The sequence below is a fragment of the Daldinia caldariorum genome, assembly GCF_022478825.1.
Source record: "Daldinia caldariorum strain CBS 122874 unplaced genomic scaffold F4812scaffold_7, whole genome shotgun sequence".
In the NCBI taxonomy this organism is placed as follows: domain Eukaryota; kingdom Fungi; phylum Ascomycota; class Sordariomycetes; order Xylariales; family Hypoxylaceae; genus Daldinia; species Daldinia caldariorum.
Window position 1 is genome coordinate 1,341,176 of NW_025953043.1, and position 16,554 is coordinate 1,357,729.

General features: G+C 46.2%; 9 protein-coding genes across 9 annotated transcripts; 4 read left to right on the forward strand and 5 right to left on the reverse strand.

The window, feature by feature from the left end:
- Nucleotides 1–1,124: 1,124 nt before the first annotated feature.
- On the reverse strand, nt 1,125–2,475 carry F4812DRAFT_427242 (HAD-superfamily phosphatase). The gene is made up of 4 exons (XM_047934084.1): nt 2,281–2,475; nt 1,979–2,225; nt 1,549–1,887; nt 1,125–1,494 (listed from the first exon to the last, which is right to left on the reverse strand). The coding sequence occupies exons 2-4, from the start codon at nt 2,198–2,200 to the stop codon at nt 1,411–1,413; spliced, it is 645 nt and encodes a 214-aa protein (XP_047790859.1). The 5' UTR covers nt 2,201–2,225; nt 2,281–2,475; the 3' UTR covers nt 1,125–1,410.
- A 297-nt stretch (nt 2,476–2,772) lies between these two features.
- On the forward strand, nt 2,773–4,530 carry F4812DRAFT_451034 (origin recognition complex subunit 2; the record flags this gene model as incomplete). Its single annotated transcript, XM_047936157.1, has 2 exons — nt 2,773–4,352; nt 4,416–4,530. 2 exons carry the CDS (start codon nt 2,773–2,775, stop codon nt 4,528–4,530), a joined length of 1,695 nt encoding a protein of 564 aa, XP_047790860.1.
- Nucleotides 4,531–4,639: 109 nt separating this feature from the next.
- Nucleotides 4,640–5,337, reverse strand: F4812DRAFT_458976 (Mss4-like protein; the record flags this gene model as incomplete). The annotated part of the gene is made up of 2 exons (XM_047937456.1): nt 4,640–4,784; nt 4,871–5,337. 2 exons carry the CDS (start codon nt 5,335–5,337, stop codon nt 4,640–4,642), a joined length of 612 nt encoding a protein of 203 aa, XP_047790861.1.
- A 621-nt stretch (nt 5,338–5,958) lies between these two features.
- Nucleotides 5,959–8,127, forward strand: F4812DRAFT_427249 (uncharacterized protein). Its single transcript, XM_047934085.1, has one exon. It carries the CDS (start codon nt 6,656–6,658, stop codon nt 7,724–7,726), a length of 1,071 nt encoding a protein of 356 aa, XP_047790862.1. The 5' UTR covers nt 5,959–6,655; the 3' UTR covers nt 7,727–8,127.
- Nucleotides 8,128–8,500: 373 nt separating this feature from the next.
- Nucleotides 8,501–8,992, forward strand: F4812DRAFT_458978 (uncharacterized protein; the record flags this gene model as incomplete). The annotated part of the gene is made up of 2 exons (XM_047937457.1): nt 8,501–8,670; nt 8,806–8,992. The coding sequence occupies 2 exons, from the start codon at nt 8,501–8,503 to the stop codon at nt 8,990–8,992; spliced, it is 357 nt and encodes a 118-aa protein (XP_047790863.1).
- A 51-nt stretch (nt 8,993–9,043) lies between these two features.
- F4812DRAFT_372730 (P-loop containing nucleoside triphosphate hydrolase protein) lies at nt 9,044–10,709 on the reverse strand. Its single transcript, XM_047931950.1, has 3 exons — nt 10,467–10,709; nt 10,186–10,406; nt 9,044–10,117 (listed from the first exon to the last, which is right to left on the reverse strand). Exons 1-3 carry the CDS (start codon nt 10,568–10,570, stop codon nt 9,369–9,371), a joined length of 1,074 nt encoding a protein of 357 aa, XP_047790864.1. The 5' UTR covers nt 10,571–10,709; the 3' UTR covers nt 9,044–9,368.
- Nucleotides 10,710–10,719: 10 nt separating this feature from the next.
- On the reverse strand, nt 10,720–12,640 carry F4812DRAFT_427253 (arginine biosynthesis protein ArgJ). The gene is made up of 3 exons (XM_047934086.1): nt 12,064–12,640; nt 11,109–11,996; nt 10,720–11,043 (listed from the first exon to the last, which is right to left on the reverse strand). Exons 1-3 carry the CDS (start codon nt 12,546–12,548, stop codon nt 11,016–11,018), a joined length of 1,401 nt encoding a protein of 466 aa, XP_047790865.1. The 5' UTR covers nt 12,549–12,640; the 3' UTR covers nt 10,720–11,015.
- Nucleotides 12,641–13,079: 439 nt separating this feature from the next.
- F4812DRAFT_372765 (uncharacterized protein) lies at nt 13,080–13,868 on the forward strand. Its single transcript, XM_047931951.1, has 2 exons — nt 13,080–13,156; nt 13,254–13,868. Exon 2 carries the CDS (start codon nt 13,347–13,349, stop codon nt 13,812–13,814), a length of 468 nt encoding a protein of 155 aa, XP_047790866.1. The 5' UTR covers nt 13,080–13,156; nt 13,254–13,346; the 3' UTR covers nt 13,815–13,868.
- On the reverse strand, nt 13,868–15,526 carry F4812DRAFT_372768 (uncharacterized protein). The gene is made up of 2 exons (XM_047931952.1): nt 14,979–15,526; nt 13,868–14,923 (listed from the first exon to the last, which is right to left on the reverse strand). Exons 1-2 carry the CDS (start codon nt 15,417–15,419, stop codon nt 13,922–13,924), a joined length of 1,443 nt encoding a protein of 480 aa, XP_047790867.1. The 5' UTR covers nt 15,420–15,526; the 3' UTR covers nt 13,868–13,921.
- Nucleotides 15,527–16,554: the final 1,028 nt, after the last annotated feature.

The following is a 16,554-nucleotide window of genomic DNA, read 5'->3' on the forward strand; positions in this document are numbered from 1 at the left end:
GGCACTTACTTATGTGGTAGGGGACGAGGCACGTAAATGGTTATCTCTTACAGTGCAATAATAGATGCGGCTGACTTCCCCGCGTCATTAGACAGGAACTGGTCAATGCAGGTACGTCTGGAAGGCATGACTCAGGAAGCCCAATGCAAAAACTCACAAATTAGAGGCACCTATGAAGCTACTACGGTCGGACTTTCAGTGAATTAGGTCATGTTATGCATGGTGGGATGTGCTCAGTGGGTAGACCGTCTTATATTATCGCGATACAGCTAATATTCGAGGCTAGTCAGCTGCAAGATATGACTAGGCTTTGTCTAACCCTCAAGAACAGTTACATCTTAGTATTCTAATAGTGGGGAAATACGTACTTGATAATTATTTGTACCGAATTTTACTGGTTGATAAGGCGCTAAATGTTGAATGCAAACCGGCTGATGCATGCCTAGACGTAATTAGGGGGGTCAAGCTGCATAGCATGTGTCTTCGGTTCCTGGTACTAGGTAGAGTAGCCGCCATACCCAGATCATACTTCACAAACCAAATCCGGTAAGAAAGCCTGACTAGTTCGGATGAAAGTAATTCTCATTAATTCCTATGTAGGTAAATTCTTCTACTGTGGACCCCATGATCCTCCTTTTTTTGAATCAGTATAACGCCTAGATCTTAGCTAGTGGTTTTATCACACACAAACTGTGTAAGAGAAGCGCAACCGTACCTTGTGCGTACCTCGTGCCTGCATTAGACACCTCCTGTCAATATACAGTGAATGAGTCAGATACTACATTGAGAAGCAATTAAATTGTCTAGTAGTTTCGAACTTCATCTCATTTTTGAGAAGTTTGCCTACATGGTGTCTTTGCAATGCGATCATATGCACAATACACGTATAAACTCTGCTATATATGTGCGTGGAACGACAACCCCTTGAATGACTGTAGATAAAATTATTCGCGCAAGAGGGTAATATTCAACCAGCACGTGGGGTGCTCACTTTGTTTCTGTGCATGTAAAGAGGGCGCTTTGTGAACTTAGAGAATTTCCTGTAGGGCAACAATAATTTTGGGTTACAATATTGGCATCATAAAACAGAAATATCTTATACCTTCCGTTTGGCCACCATGAAGTTAATTAAAACAGGCAATGTATTATTTTTTTATTATTTTACAATATCTCGTTGAGAATGGAAACATCTTGGTCAGCCTATTTCCTGGCCTTCAGATATCACATCGTGGGAAGATCTAACAGGAAGGTTGAATCTGCTTAACATATTTACAAGGATATCTTCGTTTTCTTCGGACCTCGGAAAAATCATGATTACCTTTTATTTGGATGCTTATTCAGATAAAAGGGTGTCACCACTCGTATGGTTAATATCGTTCAAGCTGAGACTTGACTCAAAATAGAGGAAAGTTACTCGAACGGGGATTGAGGATTAGGGGTACGATAACCACGCGCTATCAAAAATGGCCCAAGTCGCTGTTCGAATTTAGAAAACTATACGCAATTAGTAGACAAGTTCGACTGCTGTGTTAGACTAAGATGACAAACCACGCTCTTCTTTTCTAACGGTTTGATGCCATCCTTAATCCATAGACCCCAGCTCCCCATCAAATTGGCCAGCATCATATCAGTCATCAGACGATCTCCTACGATGGCAATTTGGCTTGGATGGGTTACGCCAGCTTCGGGATAGGCTTTGAAATAAGCTAGTATTTCGTCACCACAGCCGGGCTTTTTAACTCTATGGGCCAGGACTGGAACCCCGGTAGCCTTCTCGAGTTCTTTTGCCAGACGTCCATCACGGTCATAAGTACTCGCACCGGCCGTATTAGACACTATAAGAAGACGTCGACCGGGATATTCTTCTTGAAGTCGGCGGAATCGTTCCTATTGCCAAATCAATGGATGCTACAAGAAGGGGAAAAAAATGAAGAAGAAAAAACAGGAAAAAGATTATGGAGTCTTAAAATGTTCTTACCAAATAAGAAGGGTATATTTCGTTGGAGTTGGGATAAGCGAAGCAATCGTCTTTATCAAGCACTACGGCCCGAATATCTATTTTCTTGCCACCCCCATCAAAGGCTTCACTAAAAGGCGTTGGTATATCATTGAATGTAGGCGCTGTTGCGTGAGGAAGACATAATGAGTGCTTGGTGAACAACTTAAAAACGTTGAAGGTTCCAGACAAGTTGAGATTCATATTTATTGCTGTACATATGGATGGCCTGCCTTGCAAGTTAAAAATTTCTTTGGACTTCGCTTGAGGTAAAACAAGAGTACCTAATGGACGAAAGTTGATGAACTTGGCAGATTAAAGAAGAGGAACTCTCTAGCTGCTCCGGTAATGTCCGGGTCTTATTTTGGAAGGTACTAATGTATAATGCAGATTTTTTCGGGTCGTGATAGCCAATTTTGACAATATCCAGGTAGTTCGAGGTCCGGCTCGGTATTATGTAATATTGAGGCTCTAGTTTTCCCCCTGCAGTTGCCCGCCAGCTCGGGAACTTGGAACATTAAATTAGCTCCGACCTTCCTGGGGTTTAATGCATTAGCCCCACACTAAAGGAGATATTAGCACCGACGCGTCCGTCGCGATTGACTGGTGATGAAAGTTGAAAACATCTCCGTGCTTTCCTACATTTTCCATCATCCAACTGTGTTTCCCGTAACACTCATCCTCATCGGGGGCCAATGTGCCTTTCATATCTACCTAACCTAACCTAAAGTCCTTGATCGCCGTCTTCGCATCAAAACTGATGTATATAATTTATAATGGTACGAACTAAGAGAACACAGCCCGGAGCAGAACCCGGACCTAGCTCTAGGAGTTCGCCCCGGAAACGAGCTCACCGAGGCGATGATGAGGAACAAAACCCAGACACACCATCTCAAAAGCGCAGTACCCAGCCACCACCCAAGACTCATTCTAATAGTACTACGGATGGACACCGCTCCGAATATGATTTCCCTTCCGATGAAGACGAGATAGGCCCACCTGTTAAAGAGACACCGAGCAAAAAGAAGCAGACCGAGGCGAACGGTGGACTTTCGACACCGCGAGGTCGAAAGAAAAGCGAAGCCCAGTTAGTAACACCCTCAAAGACAAGTAGTACCACTACTGCGCAGACACCAAGGTGGAAACGGAACGATCGCTCTGCGAGAAAGAAGAGTGCCAGGGCTCTGATCGAACAAGTAGTAGGCGGAGACGGGAGCGATGAGGAAGCAGATGAAGATATTGCGAGGGAAATATACGAATCAAGCGAAGATGAGGATGAAGACGAGGGAGAAGACGAGGAAAACGCTCCGGAAGAGCCTGCAACTCCGTCCGGGAAACCTCGACGCGGTCGACCGAAATCACAACATACTACGAAGCGGGCCAGGAAGAAATCCCCGACTCCGCCCCGAGACTTACCCCCCCACGAGCTGTATTTTGCGCAAACCCGACCCGGTGCCTCCAAGACATCGAACAATACTCTGGCGTCCTTGAAACTCCTAACTCACGACGAGTACTTCTCCCTCCTTCGCGAGTACAAGGATCCACATGCCGAAGATATAGAATTCCTCGAGTCGATACACCTAGAGTCCTTCCCGCAGTGGACATTCGAGCTCTCTCAGGGGTTTAGCGTGTGCTTATACGGGTACGGGTCGAAGAGAGCTCTTCTGCACAGATTTGCGAAGCACGTTTACGACAAATACTCGGACCACATCGTCAATAAGATCGTTATTATCAACGGGTATGTGCGCACAAGCTCTCTGCGGGAAATTCTGGGCACGGTGGCGAGCGCCGTGAACCCCGCCCATAAAGTTCCATCCGGCAATCCGTCCGCTATGCTGGATGGTGTGAAAGCACTACTCTCGTCCCACGACGTGGTGGTTACGGTCATCTTGAACTCCATCGACGCGGTTCCTCTGCGGAGGGTGGGGATACAGCCCGTTCTCGCGCAATTAGCGGCGCACCCGAATATTCGGCTCATCTGCTCTGCCGATACGTCGGACTTCCCTCTTCTCTGGGACAGCAGCTTGCGGTCCTCGTTCAACTTCGTATTCCACGATTGCACGACGTTTGCTCCTTTCACGGCAGAGCTCGAAGTCGTCGACGATGTGCACGAGCTCCTAGGCCGGAAGGCAAGGCGTGTTGGCGGCAAGGAAGGCGTGACGTACGTCCTTCGCAGTCTGCCCGAGAACGCTAAGAACTTGTTCCGGCTACTTGTTGGCGAAGTTTTGGCGGCTATGGATGACGCGGGCGGGTTCGACGGGGAGAACCCCGGAGTGGAATATAGGATGGTGTATAACAAGGCGGTCGAGGAATTCATATGCAGTTCGGAAATGGCTTTCCGTACACTGCTAAAGGAGTAAGTTTGCACTATCTGATTCTAATATCAATGACCGGCGTTATTCTAACATGTTTACTCTAGATTCCATGACCACCAGATGATTACCAGTCGGAAGGATGTCCTGGGCACTGAGCTCTTAAGCGTGCCTTTCCAGAAAGAAGAGCTCGAGGCAATATTAGAAGATTTAATGTCATGAGAAAAGCACATGCAGAGATTATTACGATCATAGGCATATTGAGTAAATAGACAAGGCACTGAGGGACGGTCACCATTTAATACGTATGCATGAGATACCCTTGAATAATTCAATCACCCTTACTCTCATTTCTAGCCTCGCCTAGAACAGTGTATTCGCTAGAATCCGTTCTACCAACCTCCTCCACGAGCTCGCTCTGCCCGTCTAATTTCGACCACTTGGGTTTCCCGTCGTGCAAATCTACAACACGCTGGCTGTAAAAAATATGGCATCTAGGGCGAGATGGTTAGCATAACCTAGGTAGGTATATATAACCCCTAGTTTCTTATGTGGTACTTACTGAGGATCGAACAATTTCTTATGCTCGGCGTCGCTAAACTTGATAATGCCGGGGAACATGAGGACCATATTCCTGCCCTCATCCATAATCGGCGAGTGGCAATACGCGCAGGACACCTTGCACGGCAGCTTGTGCACCGTCGTCCTATCCGGGGCGTGGTAGAAAGCGAGGCCCTCGGAGCCCTTCTCGAAGTGCAGGTCCTCCTTCCGGAAGATGGCGGCCCACTGGAACGGCGCGCCGTGCAGGGCCTGGCAGTCGATGCAGTGGCAGAACTTGGCGGCGAGGGGCTTGTCCCGCGACAGCCAGTACCTGACGCGGCCGCAGTGGCAGTGCGCCGTCCACTTCTTGTCGAAGTGCTCGTTCGCGGCCGCCGTGCGGTAGGGCGGCTTCGACTTCCAGTCCTCGGCGCTGTCGCGGACTGCTCCGGTCTCCGCCCCGGTTTCCGTTTCCGATCTCGTCGTTCCCATGTTCTGCCTCGTGGAGTGAAAATGGGCCTTTGACAATATTGGAAATTCTGGATGGAGTTGGTGCGCTGGACAAAGGCGTGTAGTAGTAGTTGTGGTGATAGTAGTGGTAGTGGTAGTGGTGTGTATTAATGGCGATAGGGTAGACTGAGTATTGGCACAGCAGGAATGATGACGTCGAAGACTGGTTCGCCAGACTCTGCTTGGTAGCAACCGTAGTTGGAGCATCCTTTAGCGGAGATAAATATAGAGTGAAGATCAGATATCTTTTCCATGGCGACCGTATATAAATAGTAGATGAGTATTAAGGCTTAAATGATATCAAGATGTGCAAGTCCAAATATATATTAGGTATCTATCATTGATATAAGTCGTCACTTATACTTGCACTTACATTAATGCGCTAAAGAGTTGTAAGCTTCGTGCTAATATTAAGTTAACATGACCTCAGGCACCCGTTCGCGGTGCACAATGAGCCCTGAGTTTACGAAGCTACAGTACCTAACCTTAAGCTACACTAACACCCTATATACCCAATCAAAAGCCGTAAAATCTCCATTCTCCACAAAAGAGCCTATTAAAACCGAGGGCCCCCCGTGTGGTGGACCACAAGAGCCCGACTTTAGGGATATCTTATACTAATGTATGTACCAATATACTCTTCCATTTTGGCCAAAACATTTCCTATCCAAATAATCCTTAGGTTAGCTAATCTGACATAACATCCCTCCTACAGTCAGGCATACAAGTCGGTGACAATAACCCTTCGTAAATTCAGGGCATTTCCGCCGTGGCGTTTCGCCTTAATTTAACCTATTTCCTCTCCATCTTCCGCTCCATCTTTTTACATACGCTACTGGATTTAGCAGTATCTACAAAACCCTTTACGAGCGCCTACAATGCTTATCCGCTCCCAGATACCACGTCTCCCGACCCATCCCGAAGGCGAGAGGCGGGTTGAACGTACTATACATATTCTTCACCCTTATTACGGTAATAGGAATGGTCCGCTGTTGCATTTCGGCGATTATGGTGAAGGGGTTGATTACGAGCTGGTTATTTACGCCTGCTGCGTTGTAATGGATAATGCTTGGCCTCTTGAGATGATGGGCCATGAGAGGATTGATTCGTGATACGACGGCGGACTTATTACTTACGCATATTTATCGCTCTCCAGCACGCCCGATACTAACCAGGCTATAGGGCTCCGCGAACATAGCGAAGTTCTGAGGGAGCCGATCTACTATCTTCATAATCTTGAAGGCGACGGTAAAGTTGTTCATTTATTTATTTTATTTTATTTACTTATTTTCGTGATCTAATGAGTAAGGCAGTGTATTATCCGTTTACGCCGGATTTCGACCATTGGGTATTTCCCCACAATGACATCCCTCCTCCGTGGCAGTGCGTACAGATAGGCGATGTTGATACAGTACAAACCGATATTGCCGCAGCGACCCTTACCCGCGACGATGAGCGCTGTCGAATAACTAACTCGATGACCGCTTTGGATGCTGCCCATATAATTCCTGCCGCTGAGCTAGCGTGGTTTGACGCCAATTCGATGGCCTTGGATACTGGTTCCGGATCCGGATCCGGATCAATTGATAGTATCTATAATCGGATAGCCCTTCGCAAAGACGTACACCATTTATGGGATAAAACCTGGGAGATTATCATGTTCCCTAGGTTGCTTTATGGAGATAGGTGCTCCTTGATCGTTCACGCGTTCCGAACCCGCCGTTTAAGTAATTACGAAGTACGGCACCACTACCATAACCGTCAATGCCAGGAATTACGAAATATCGATCGGCGGTTTTTATTTGCCCGTTTCGCATGGTCTATCTTCCGCTCAAGTACTGTCAGACTTCTTGTTGCTGGGTCCAAGGAGCTTAAGCTTTTAGGCGCCGAAACGACTGCGGGGTATCCTAGAACTAATGTCAAAGTTGTCAAATCGGCGGGTCAGCTTCCTAGGTTCACACGAAACACCAACATACGACCGCCGTCGGGTGCCCGGGCATCCAAACGGTCTCGATCTGGACCTGATGACGCCCGAAATATATATGATGCCGAAGAGGATTATGACTGTCCCTTTTGGCACTATAACGAGTATAACGAGATTGAGTTTGTCGATGACTCAGACAACGAAGGGGATAGCGAAAGGAGTAGCGAGCCTAGGTTTTGGCGTTATACCGCCGATAATAAGATTGAATATCTTGATACGGATGATGACGACAGCCGTGGCCGCAAACGCCGACGGTTTGGGAGCTTCGGAAGCCAGACTCCCCCGGCACTCTCCGAGTCTTTGCTTACTGTTAGTAGCGGGGTTCGCGGCGATAGCGCTGCAGCGGATGCTTATGTTACAAAACCCGAGCGGGAAGACGATTCATAAGGTAATGTTTCTAGCACAGCTTTACCTGATTATCATGTCGTAGTGCGCGATGCGGGAAACGTATAATACCCTAAGTTGACGAAAGGTTATTGTTACCGACTTATTCTGGGCAGGATAAAAATTACCGGAATAAGCTCTTTTATAGAGAATAGGGCTTTTACGGCTTTTGATTAGGTGCAAAAGGGAGTTACTAATCTTTGAAGTTAAGCGTAGTAAGTGCGTTATGGATGTTTATTTTGAGTACTGAACTTTTGCTTATAGGGTTTGCTTAGCTCACGAGTAGCGCGAGCTTTATAAATTTAAGGTTTTTATTTATTGCGAATAAAGTGTCTTTTATTAATAGAAAAATTATAAATAAATTTAAATAAATTAAATGAATATAGTATATTTTTATAACAAAAGTTTCAATATTATTATTATTATTATTATTATTATTATTTAACTTTAACTTTTAACAAATTTTTAACGGATAACCCGCTAAATAAGCTTAACTAACTCAATTAAAAGAAATCTTCACGACTCATTCAACTCGAAATAGACAACAAAAAAAGAAAGTACATCTTAGGTACCCTCTCACACGGCATACTTGCAAAGCGATACTCCCCCTCAGTATTTATATTTGACAGTACGAGGCGGAAAGGTAGTAACTGAATCAGCTCAATAAGACAAGACGACCTTGTCTTTTTTGGATTTGGAATTCAGAAACTACCTACAGACGGCATACGAAGTAAAATACTGAAGGAAGGTAGATAACCCCGCGATGACCTCGCGACAATGCGCGCCCACAATGCCCTAGACAGCGACGACGCGAAGGAAGCGCAGTGGGAAGCCGCGCGCGGCGCAGCCGTCGGAGCCGTGAAATGGGGCGCCGCGACCGCCGTCCTGGGCGGAATTGGTTATCTCGTGTCGCCGTTGTATCGCGGGCTGACCATCCAGTTTAAAGTGTGAGTTATCTATATCATCATTTATTTTCATCTGCCAATGGACAATCATAATTATTTATTCGATACTCCTGCAATTGCAGCCCTGGAATGAGTGCCATGAGAGAAGGAATATAACACTGAGTGAGATGAGACTAGATACCTCCAAATGTCCGGCATGATCGTCGGCAGCATGATCGAGGCCGACTACCGCATGAGGCAGTACGAGCAGCACATACGCATGCAGCGAAGGATAGCCCAGAACCGCGCCTTATGGGCGGACTACGAGAACGAGCTGGCGGAATTAGAAGACGAGGGGACATCTTCCGAGAAGAATAAGAAATAAGAAGAAGGATTTATTTAACTCAGGTTAGGAGGTATTCATTGTTATCGCCGGTCATCAGAAGCAATAAGCAATATGCTATAAGCAAAAGCAGGGTAGTATTCCATGATTCCGTGCCATTAGGCCATGCATCCATCTGTATTATAAAAGCATGAAGACAATGCCTCGAATTTTGTTATTCTCGACACTCCTCCTGTACTAACCAGCTTTTTAAAAGAAGAAACCAGGGAACCGTGACTTCGTAAAACGCCAGCGCAATGCCATGCAAAATTCCCCGTGCCATTTCGCTAATCTCTTTGTCTTTTCATTTCTTTTCATATCAACATCTTCTTCATCCCCTTTTAAATAATCCCATATAACTGACATGCGCTTATTCTTTCTATTTCGCCTTGGTCTCAAACCGCTTGGGATCCATATTGATCTTGCATAACCGGGCCACACACCCGCTCAGCTGCAGCAGAGTCTGGACGCCCTCGAGGATCTTCATGTGGGTGAAACCGATCTCGCGGATGAACTCGAGCTTCGAGTGTTCGCTGAGGGTGGGTATGGTCTTGGTGACCTTGAACATGGTGGAGATGATGTCGTGGCTGGAATATCCGAGGTCCCAGAGCTCCCGCAGGGTATCGAGAGCGCTATCTATGTTGCCCTCGTAGCATGCCTTGAGCATGGCCTGCACCTTGATAGGGTGAGGGCTATCCACCACCTTGAAGACGTTGTCGCCGCTGACGAAACCGAAACCCGCATGCGTGCTTTGCAGGTTGTTGATGGCTTGTCGCATATCGCCTTCGGCACTGAATACGAGCGCCGCCAATCCGTCGTCGCTGTACTGTACTTTCTCCGCCTCGATGATTTGAAGTAGTCTCTTGACCACCTGGGCATCCGTGAGCCGTCCGTATCGTAGGATCGCGCATCGCGACTGCAGCGGCTCGATGATCTTGTTCGACTGGTTGCACGCGAAGGCGAATCGCGTCGTGTTGGAGTAGATTTCCATCGTGCGTCGCAGCGCCTGCTGCGCACCGGAAGTCATGCTGTCGGCCTCGTCAAGGATGACGATCTTGTGTCGGCCTGCTGGAAGTGTGACTTTCTTCTGCGCGAAGCCCTTGATTCGGTTTCGGACCACATCGATACCTACAGTTGATAACAAATATTAGTCTTGATTTCCTTTTAGTTTGGTAAATAAGTTGAAGTGGACTAACCTCGCTCGTCACTGGCGTTAAGTTCTAAAACCGCCTCCTTGTAGGAATCCCCGAGAAGTTGGCGGGCTAGACACAGCACGCTTGTCGTCTTTCCAATACCGGGCATCCCCGATATGATAACATGGGGCATATTTCCATCTTTGGCGATGATCTTCAGCCGTTCGATAGTCTCTGTGTTTCCTACTACATCGTCGAGGAAGACTGGTCTGTATTTTTCTACCCTGTAGGATGCGTGTTAGTGCAGATTCCATAGTAGATGGGTACACTGAAAAGTTACGTACCAGGGCAACTCGTAAGTGGCATTACTGCTAGAAGCGCCTGTTAAAGCCTTCTTAGCAGCTGAGGTCGAAGACTCGCCTCTCTCTTCCGGCTTTGCTGCTGGCATTGTTTTGCTGGTGTTGTTATATTTATATGAGAGCAGGTGTAATTGGGGAATGACGCCGGACGTGAATTGAATTAGAAATGAATACCTCTAGGTAATCAATATAAAATCAATTTAAAATCAATTAACGCGTATTTCGAAGGCCAAAAGACGCGTCTGAGCTTTAACTGGTGGGGCAGGGTGGGGCAATAGCTAGGTACATTTTATGCAATAAAGAAAGGAACTACCTAATATTCGTTCTAGGTATGTTCATTACTTAATCCGTTAACGGAGAATCATTAGCATTCATAAGGTTCATATCTCAGTCATTCCATCTCATTTATCCTTTACGCTATATACACCTACAAACTACTCGTATGAGAGATCTATTATGGAGAAGCCAATAGGAAGAGACCTTCCTACTCAAACGAGATCCTTTACCGCGTCATCCATATTTCATATTTCATATTTAGGTACGGTAGTCCCCATTGATGGTGCTAGTGAAAATCGTCAGTACTTGAATACACCCATATCATAGCAAGTTTATATATATATCACTTACATATACTCGTGGCTGTAATCACAAGTCCAGTAAGTAGCCTCCTTCTTACCGGTTCCGAGTCTCACAAGGATCTCGAGGTCTTCTAACTCAAGAATCTGCGCCGCTCGGGTCTCATCAACCGTTTCTGGTTCGCCGTTGACGAGAAGTTTCAGCTCTGGGCTTCCATCCGTGGGAATAAAAGACACGTTGGTCTTCTCGGGGATTATTTCCTCCACGTCGTTAACGGGATGTCCGGGCTCGCTGATTAGCGAATAGCCGGTAGCGCAAAGGATCCGTCCCCAGTTTGCATCTTTGCCGTAGAGTGCCGTCTTGACGAGAGGCGATCGCGCAATGGTACTTGCAATCTTTCGAGCGCCTTCTTCACTCGAAGACTCGGTTACGCGAATAGTAACGAACTTAGTAGCACCTTCTCCGTCCCGTACGATAAGCTTGGCTAGGTCGGTCGCGAAGTCGGTAACAACATCCCGGAATGCGATATAATCTGCCGAATCTTCCGTAGTTACCCCCTGGCCTCCCGCTGCTCCATTGGCCAGTAAAGCTACCGTGTCGTTTGTAGACGTGTCTCCGTCAATTGTGATGCTATTGAAAGACCTGTCTACGGCATACTTAAGAACGGGTGGAATGACAGAGGATGAAATAGGAGCATCAGTAGCGATGACACCCAAGAGCGTTGCCATATTCGGATGAATCATCCCAGCGCCTTTAGTCGTTCCGGCAATACGATATTCAATCGATGGCGATGATGGCAGTCTGAACGTCTTGGAGATCAACTTGGGGAACGTATCTGTTGTGCAGATAGCGGTGGCACATGTCAGCCAGTGCTTATGAGTATCTCCAAGGCCTTCGTAGGCTTTAGGAACTCCGTCCAAGATTTTCTGGATCGGAAGTCTAAAACTTAGGTAATTAGAATGACAGGTGCATAATTATAGTCCTAGCGAAAACTCAAGTACATTACCTTTGCCCAATTACGCCAGTACTCATCACGATTGTTGACTTATCAGCACCTAGGACCTTGTCCGCCGCCTTGGCCATTTTTTCAGCGTCTTCTAAACCGCCTTTTCCAGTCACGGCATTGGCACATCCTGAATTGATAATTACACCTCGAAGCCCAAAGTTCTTCTGTTCTTGTAGAAGTGCGCGACTAAAAGTTACCGGCGCAGCTTGGAACTTATTTTTGGTGAATACGGCCGCTGCAGCACATGGCGTAGTTGAAGTGATGAAAGCAAGGTCGGGCTTGGTGGTATTTTTCGGTTTGACACCAACTATCGTTCCCGAGACTTTGAATCCTTGCGGATAAGTACCGCTAGTCGGGACATATTTCCTCTTAGAAGCAGGAATGCTTCCACTGACAGGAGCCGAGTAGAAACGAGCGCCAGAGACTTTGGTAGTCAATTGACGCAATTGGCTTGGGACCCGACACAAGGAACTTTGAAGAGCCATGGGAGCCTTTCGATCGTTCCTAAGTAAAAGGACGAATCGAGGTTCTCACGATGAACTCTTATAAGACAATTAAATTGAGAGCAAGGTCCGATTTTTGACTCATACTTATTTTATTAGCGATTTTAGCGGTTTTTTTCAACTGCCGAATGGTATGAGTCGCTGAGGGGTGCTGCCACGTGCCAGTCAGCTGTGAACAGCTGTTGACGGTCTGTTTATACGCTACATTTACCCTTCAAACGTACGAAGTACCTAACTTATTCAAGTCTTTCGTGTTTATACAGATTCAAGCGCGGGATTTCTCGTCTATAACATTTATTTGATAGTACACCATCTACCTAATTTTAAACATCTAAATTTGTAATTTTTTACCTCAAAACGCTCTCTTATCTCCATCCTCTATTCACATTGACGCCCTTAACGACGTCCCATAAATTTCCTTACTGTTCCTAGGCTTTCCTTATTGTAGTTAACTGCTCAAATACTGGCTCAAATATCATTCATGCCATGGAAACATTTGGATATGTGTTGCAGTCTATTGAAACTGTAGCCAATATAATCGCTAGCTGTAACATAATTGAGCGCTACTTTCTCCAACCGGAGCATTCAACGTATGCTTTATAGTCTCACTCACATCTCTCATCTCTCATTGTCGAGTTTATCTATCCTAGGTAGCATGAGTGTGACTGACTGGAAGCTTTTGAGCAGCTCTCTAAGTTGGTTGTATCCCTTTACGTCTCTATTCTAAAATACTTATCCTCAATCCTCCACTACTGCGATAAAAATTGGGCGATTAGGCTAATGAAGAGTGCGGTTGTTTCTAAAACTGATCTTGAAGCGAAGCATTCCACCATTACGACTGCAAAGAAGGAAGTTTGGGATCTGCTTCAACTTGCCGAGTCTGAAAACTCACTGTCCATTCTTACAAGTCTTAAGAATGTGACGGCGTCGCAAATAGCTTGGAATAGCGACATTAATTCCTTCTCGGACGAGTTGAGGAAACTTGAGGAGCCTATCAGAAGGACAGACTACCATGTTCAGCTAGTCAATGATAACCTCGAGCGAAACACGAGAGCACATATCCTGAAAGCCATTTCCACCATCCCATATGGAGCACACCATTGTAAGAGTTCGGAAGATAACTACCAAAACGCTACACTTCCAAAAGGTAGATCGATGTCAAGTCGAGGGGTTGACGTTGTTATCTACACCTATAGGGACTACCTACCTCACAGACGGTACTGTGACACTCTGACACACAATCCCTAGTTGTATGCCATATCACTAATTCGGTGTATACGCGGTCATCTTGAAAGTTTCTCTGATCTCCGCGACATATTTCTCTTTATCTTTAAGTTTCTTTTCAATAAGCCCCTTTACCCCTTTACCCCAATACCAAAAGAATGCATGATCAAAACAGACCCTCTGCAGTGCTCCTTGTTGAAAAGGGGTTGGATGTTGGTATTGAAGATCCTATACATTCCTTTTGGTATTTTGATTGCATTAAAATACCAAAAAGCGCCTGTTTTCCACACATGGCGCATGGTAGGATCATGGAGCAAAACACCATTCATAGCTCTTTCCTCTGCTTCGTAGATGTCAAAATACTCTTCAAATATAGTTCCCAGCTCAGAGATGGATTCAGCTTTATTGAAGTCGTCGATTGGTTTAGACGTAAGCCAGTACGGCGGAAGCTGCATTTCAATAGGTTGGGCTTGCGCCCACTCGAGGTCAATAATAGTTTGAATATTCCATTTCTCGTCAACGAATATGTTGTTCTGTTGGAGGTCCGTAAGCGTATAGTAGAAAGGGCCATCTCGATAGTCGGGACGAACAAAGTGATGCATGGTGGCTCGCAAGGCGGTCAAAGCTGCAAGCTGCATTTCCCCGTCTTCCTGGTCATGAATGGCGTTCGGCTGGTAGAGTAGCTTGTTATCTTGCATGACGAGACAATCAGATATATAAGGTTCAATTGAAGTGTAAGTCCTCTGCCGTGGGATGCCGGATGGGATGCCCTCATTTTCAAGCATATGAAAATACATATCCAGTGGGCGGTTTGATAGATTGACGACGCCCGTTGAGTTAAAGCTAAGTGAACCAATGCGCGGCAGAGGAGTTCTGTTAATAGACAGACAGATGCGCGCCATGTCGCGAAAAAGCCTCTGTCGGTAGGCCTTGTCATGGCGGTGTTTTTCCCACGAGAAGGCAAGAGTGCGGCCTTTGGCTGCACTTAGGATCATATACCCCATATCGAAGGAGCTTTGGAATCTGCGTCGTATGTAGTGAGATGGGACCGGAAAGCCGAAGAATGCGAGCAACCGGCGTCGTAGCCCCCACAATATTCTCAGCAAAAACGGTGTTTTACTTGGATGCGAAAACTGTCAAAATTAGACTGTGGTCGACTAAACTGGATTCATTTGGCACAAAGCTTACATAGCTCCCATCCGGTAGCCCAAACCCATACAAAGTTGGAATAGGGACATCGGAGCAATTTTGCTGAAACCATATGTACGTTGCGATTTCTGTCCGAAGCTTTTCCTCTACGTTCCCTTTATACTCGGCCTCGCCAATTTTATACGGTAATGGAAAACGAAGATATACTCGCTCATTACCTCCTAGAGTCTTAGCTCGAATAAGAATAGGGATGACCACGTTGAAACTGCCTGACCCCCAAACTTCCGTCGTGCATATATAGCACCAGTCAACGCCTAAATGATAACGAACCAGAGCCTCGATGTCGAGTTTTCGGGCTACTAATGAGGCCCAAAATTTCTTCTTCTGTTCCGGATAACGTAGCTGCGCCAGCACATCGTCGTCCTCGTCTAATGCATCTTCAAGAGTGATGCTACCTCGGAGAGTAAAAAGGCTAGCCATTGACGCAAAGCAAGGGGTTGTACGCAATCATTAGTTCAAACTTACGAGATTTCAGGTAGAAGGAAAGGCTTCTTTTAAAACATCTTGGTGGGAATATTATTAAGATCTTGTTTGCGAAGAATACGTCTCCCTTGCTGCGGTTGATCGACCTGACGTCCTAGTAAGCGAAAGCACCCCGGTAAATGCAATTATGCGATCTTATCAATAAAAGCGTATTCCCCTTTACGATGATTCTGCTCTTTGGTTTGAGTGAATTCGTTTTCACCGACGGTTTTATCATTGCTATCATTAAGATTAAGACAGAAACAAAGCTACTTCCTATACCTAGCATATAGAAAGTTCAAGTCATTATCCTTTTGAAGATAGAGAATTATCTTCGCCGCGATTGCACGTGAACCGATAAAGCCCCCTTGAGAGAGAGCCAATTTCACGGTTATACCTAGCTACCCAGTGTCCATCCATCTGCTGGAGAAAATTGCAACCAAACGCTTCCTCATTGATTTTCCTCGTGTATAGTACCGTTGTGTATCCTTATATGTCGATGGATCTCACCTTTTTGCTTCTTGCGCTCAGTGCAATTGGGCCAATGGCAGACCAAGTAGTCCTCATGACTTGTCGATGCACGAGTCTGGTGTTCTATGAGATGGTGTATAAGATACTCGGTACGTTCGAAGGTTTGAACGCAGTCCCCCCAGTAGCATCTCGTGCCGATATGTATTGTTCTCTTGTGCGTTCGCACCGACTCAGGCCTACTAAGAGTCACTCCACAAACGTCGCATGGATATCTTGCACGTGTCAAACTCTCAGAATTCTGAGGTTGTGGTTGGGGTGCCTCAAGCAAAAGAGCCGTTTGCTCCTGTGCTTCCACTTCTTGATCATGGCTAGAGGGTTCGTGAACAGGGTCGTGAACAGGTTCGACTCGGCGTGATCGAGGGATATCAGGTAGTGGTGTCCGTCCCTTCCTGCGCGCTTTCTCTTGCTAAGAGAGCTCGGGTTCAGGTTCGGGAACGCTGCAACTTCCAGGAGCTAGATTGGCCTGGTCGCCCAACGGCAACAAGGTGGGAACGATAGTACCTAAATAAGTTAATACTAATAAGACTATTATAACTATAAAACTTCCAATGGTATAGAGGTA

Coding starts and splice junctions, on each gene's coding strand:
- F4812DRAFT_427242 (XM_047934084.1), bottom strand. CDS start 2,200: ATGAATCTCAACTTGTCTGGAACCTTCAACGTTTTTAAGTTGTTCACC. Junction 1,888..1,978: donor AAATATACCCTTCTTATTTG/GTAAGAACATTT, acceptor ATTTGGCAATAG/GAACGATTCCGCCGACTTCA. Junction 1,495..1,548: donor CGTTAGAAAAGAAGAGCGTG/GTTTGTCATCTT, acceptor AATTGCGTATAG/TTTTCTAAATTCGAACAGCG.
- F4812DRAFT_427249 (XM_047934085.1), top strand. CDS start 6,656: ATGAGTAAGGCAGTGTATTATCCGTTTACGCCGGATTTCGACCATTGG.
- F4812DRAFT_372730 (XM_047931950.1), bottom strand. CDS start 10,570: ATGCCAGCAGCAAAGCCGGAAGAGAGAGGCGAGTCTTCGACCTCAGCT. Junction 10,407..10,466: donor GCCACTTACGAGTTGCCCTG/GTACGTAACTTT, acceptor CGCATCCTACAG/GGTAGAAAAATACAGACCAG. Junction 10,118..10,185: donor TAACGCCAGTGACGAGCGAG/GTTAGTCCACTT, acceptor TATCAACTGTAG/GTATCGATGTGGTCCGAAAC.
- F4812DRAFT_427253 (XM_047934086.1), bottom strand. CDS start 12,548: ATGGCTCTTCAAAGTTCCTTGTGTCGGGTCCCAAGCCAATTGCGTCAA. Junction 11,997..12,063: donor ACTGGCGTAATTGGGCAAAG/GTAATGTACTTG, acceptor CCTAAGTTTTAG/ACTTCCGATCCAGAAAATCT. Junction 11,044..11,108: donor GATTACAGCCACGAGTATAT/GTAAGTGATATA, acceptor GATTTTCACTAG/CACCATCAATGGGGACTACC.
- F4812DRAFT_372765 (XM_047931951.1), top strand. CDS start 13,347: ATGAAGAGTGCGGTTGTTTCTAAAACTGATCTTGAAGCGAAGCATTCC.
- F4812DRAFT_372768 (XM_047931952.1), bottom strand. CDS start 15,419: ATGGCTAGCCTTTTTACTCTCCGAGGTAGCATCACTCTTGAAGATGCA. Junction 14,924..14,978: donor GGCTACCGGATGGGAGCTAT/GTAAGCTTTGTG, acceptor TAATTTTGACAG/TTTTCGCATCCAAGTAAAAC.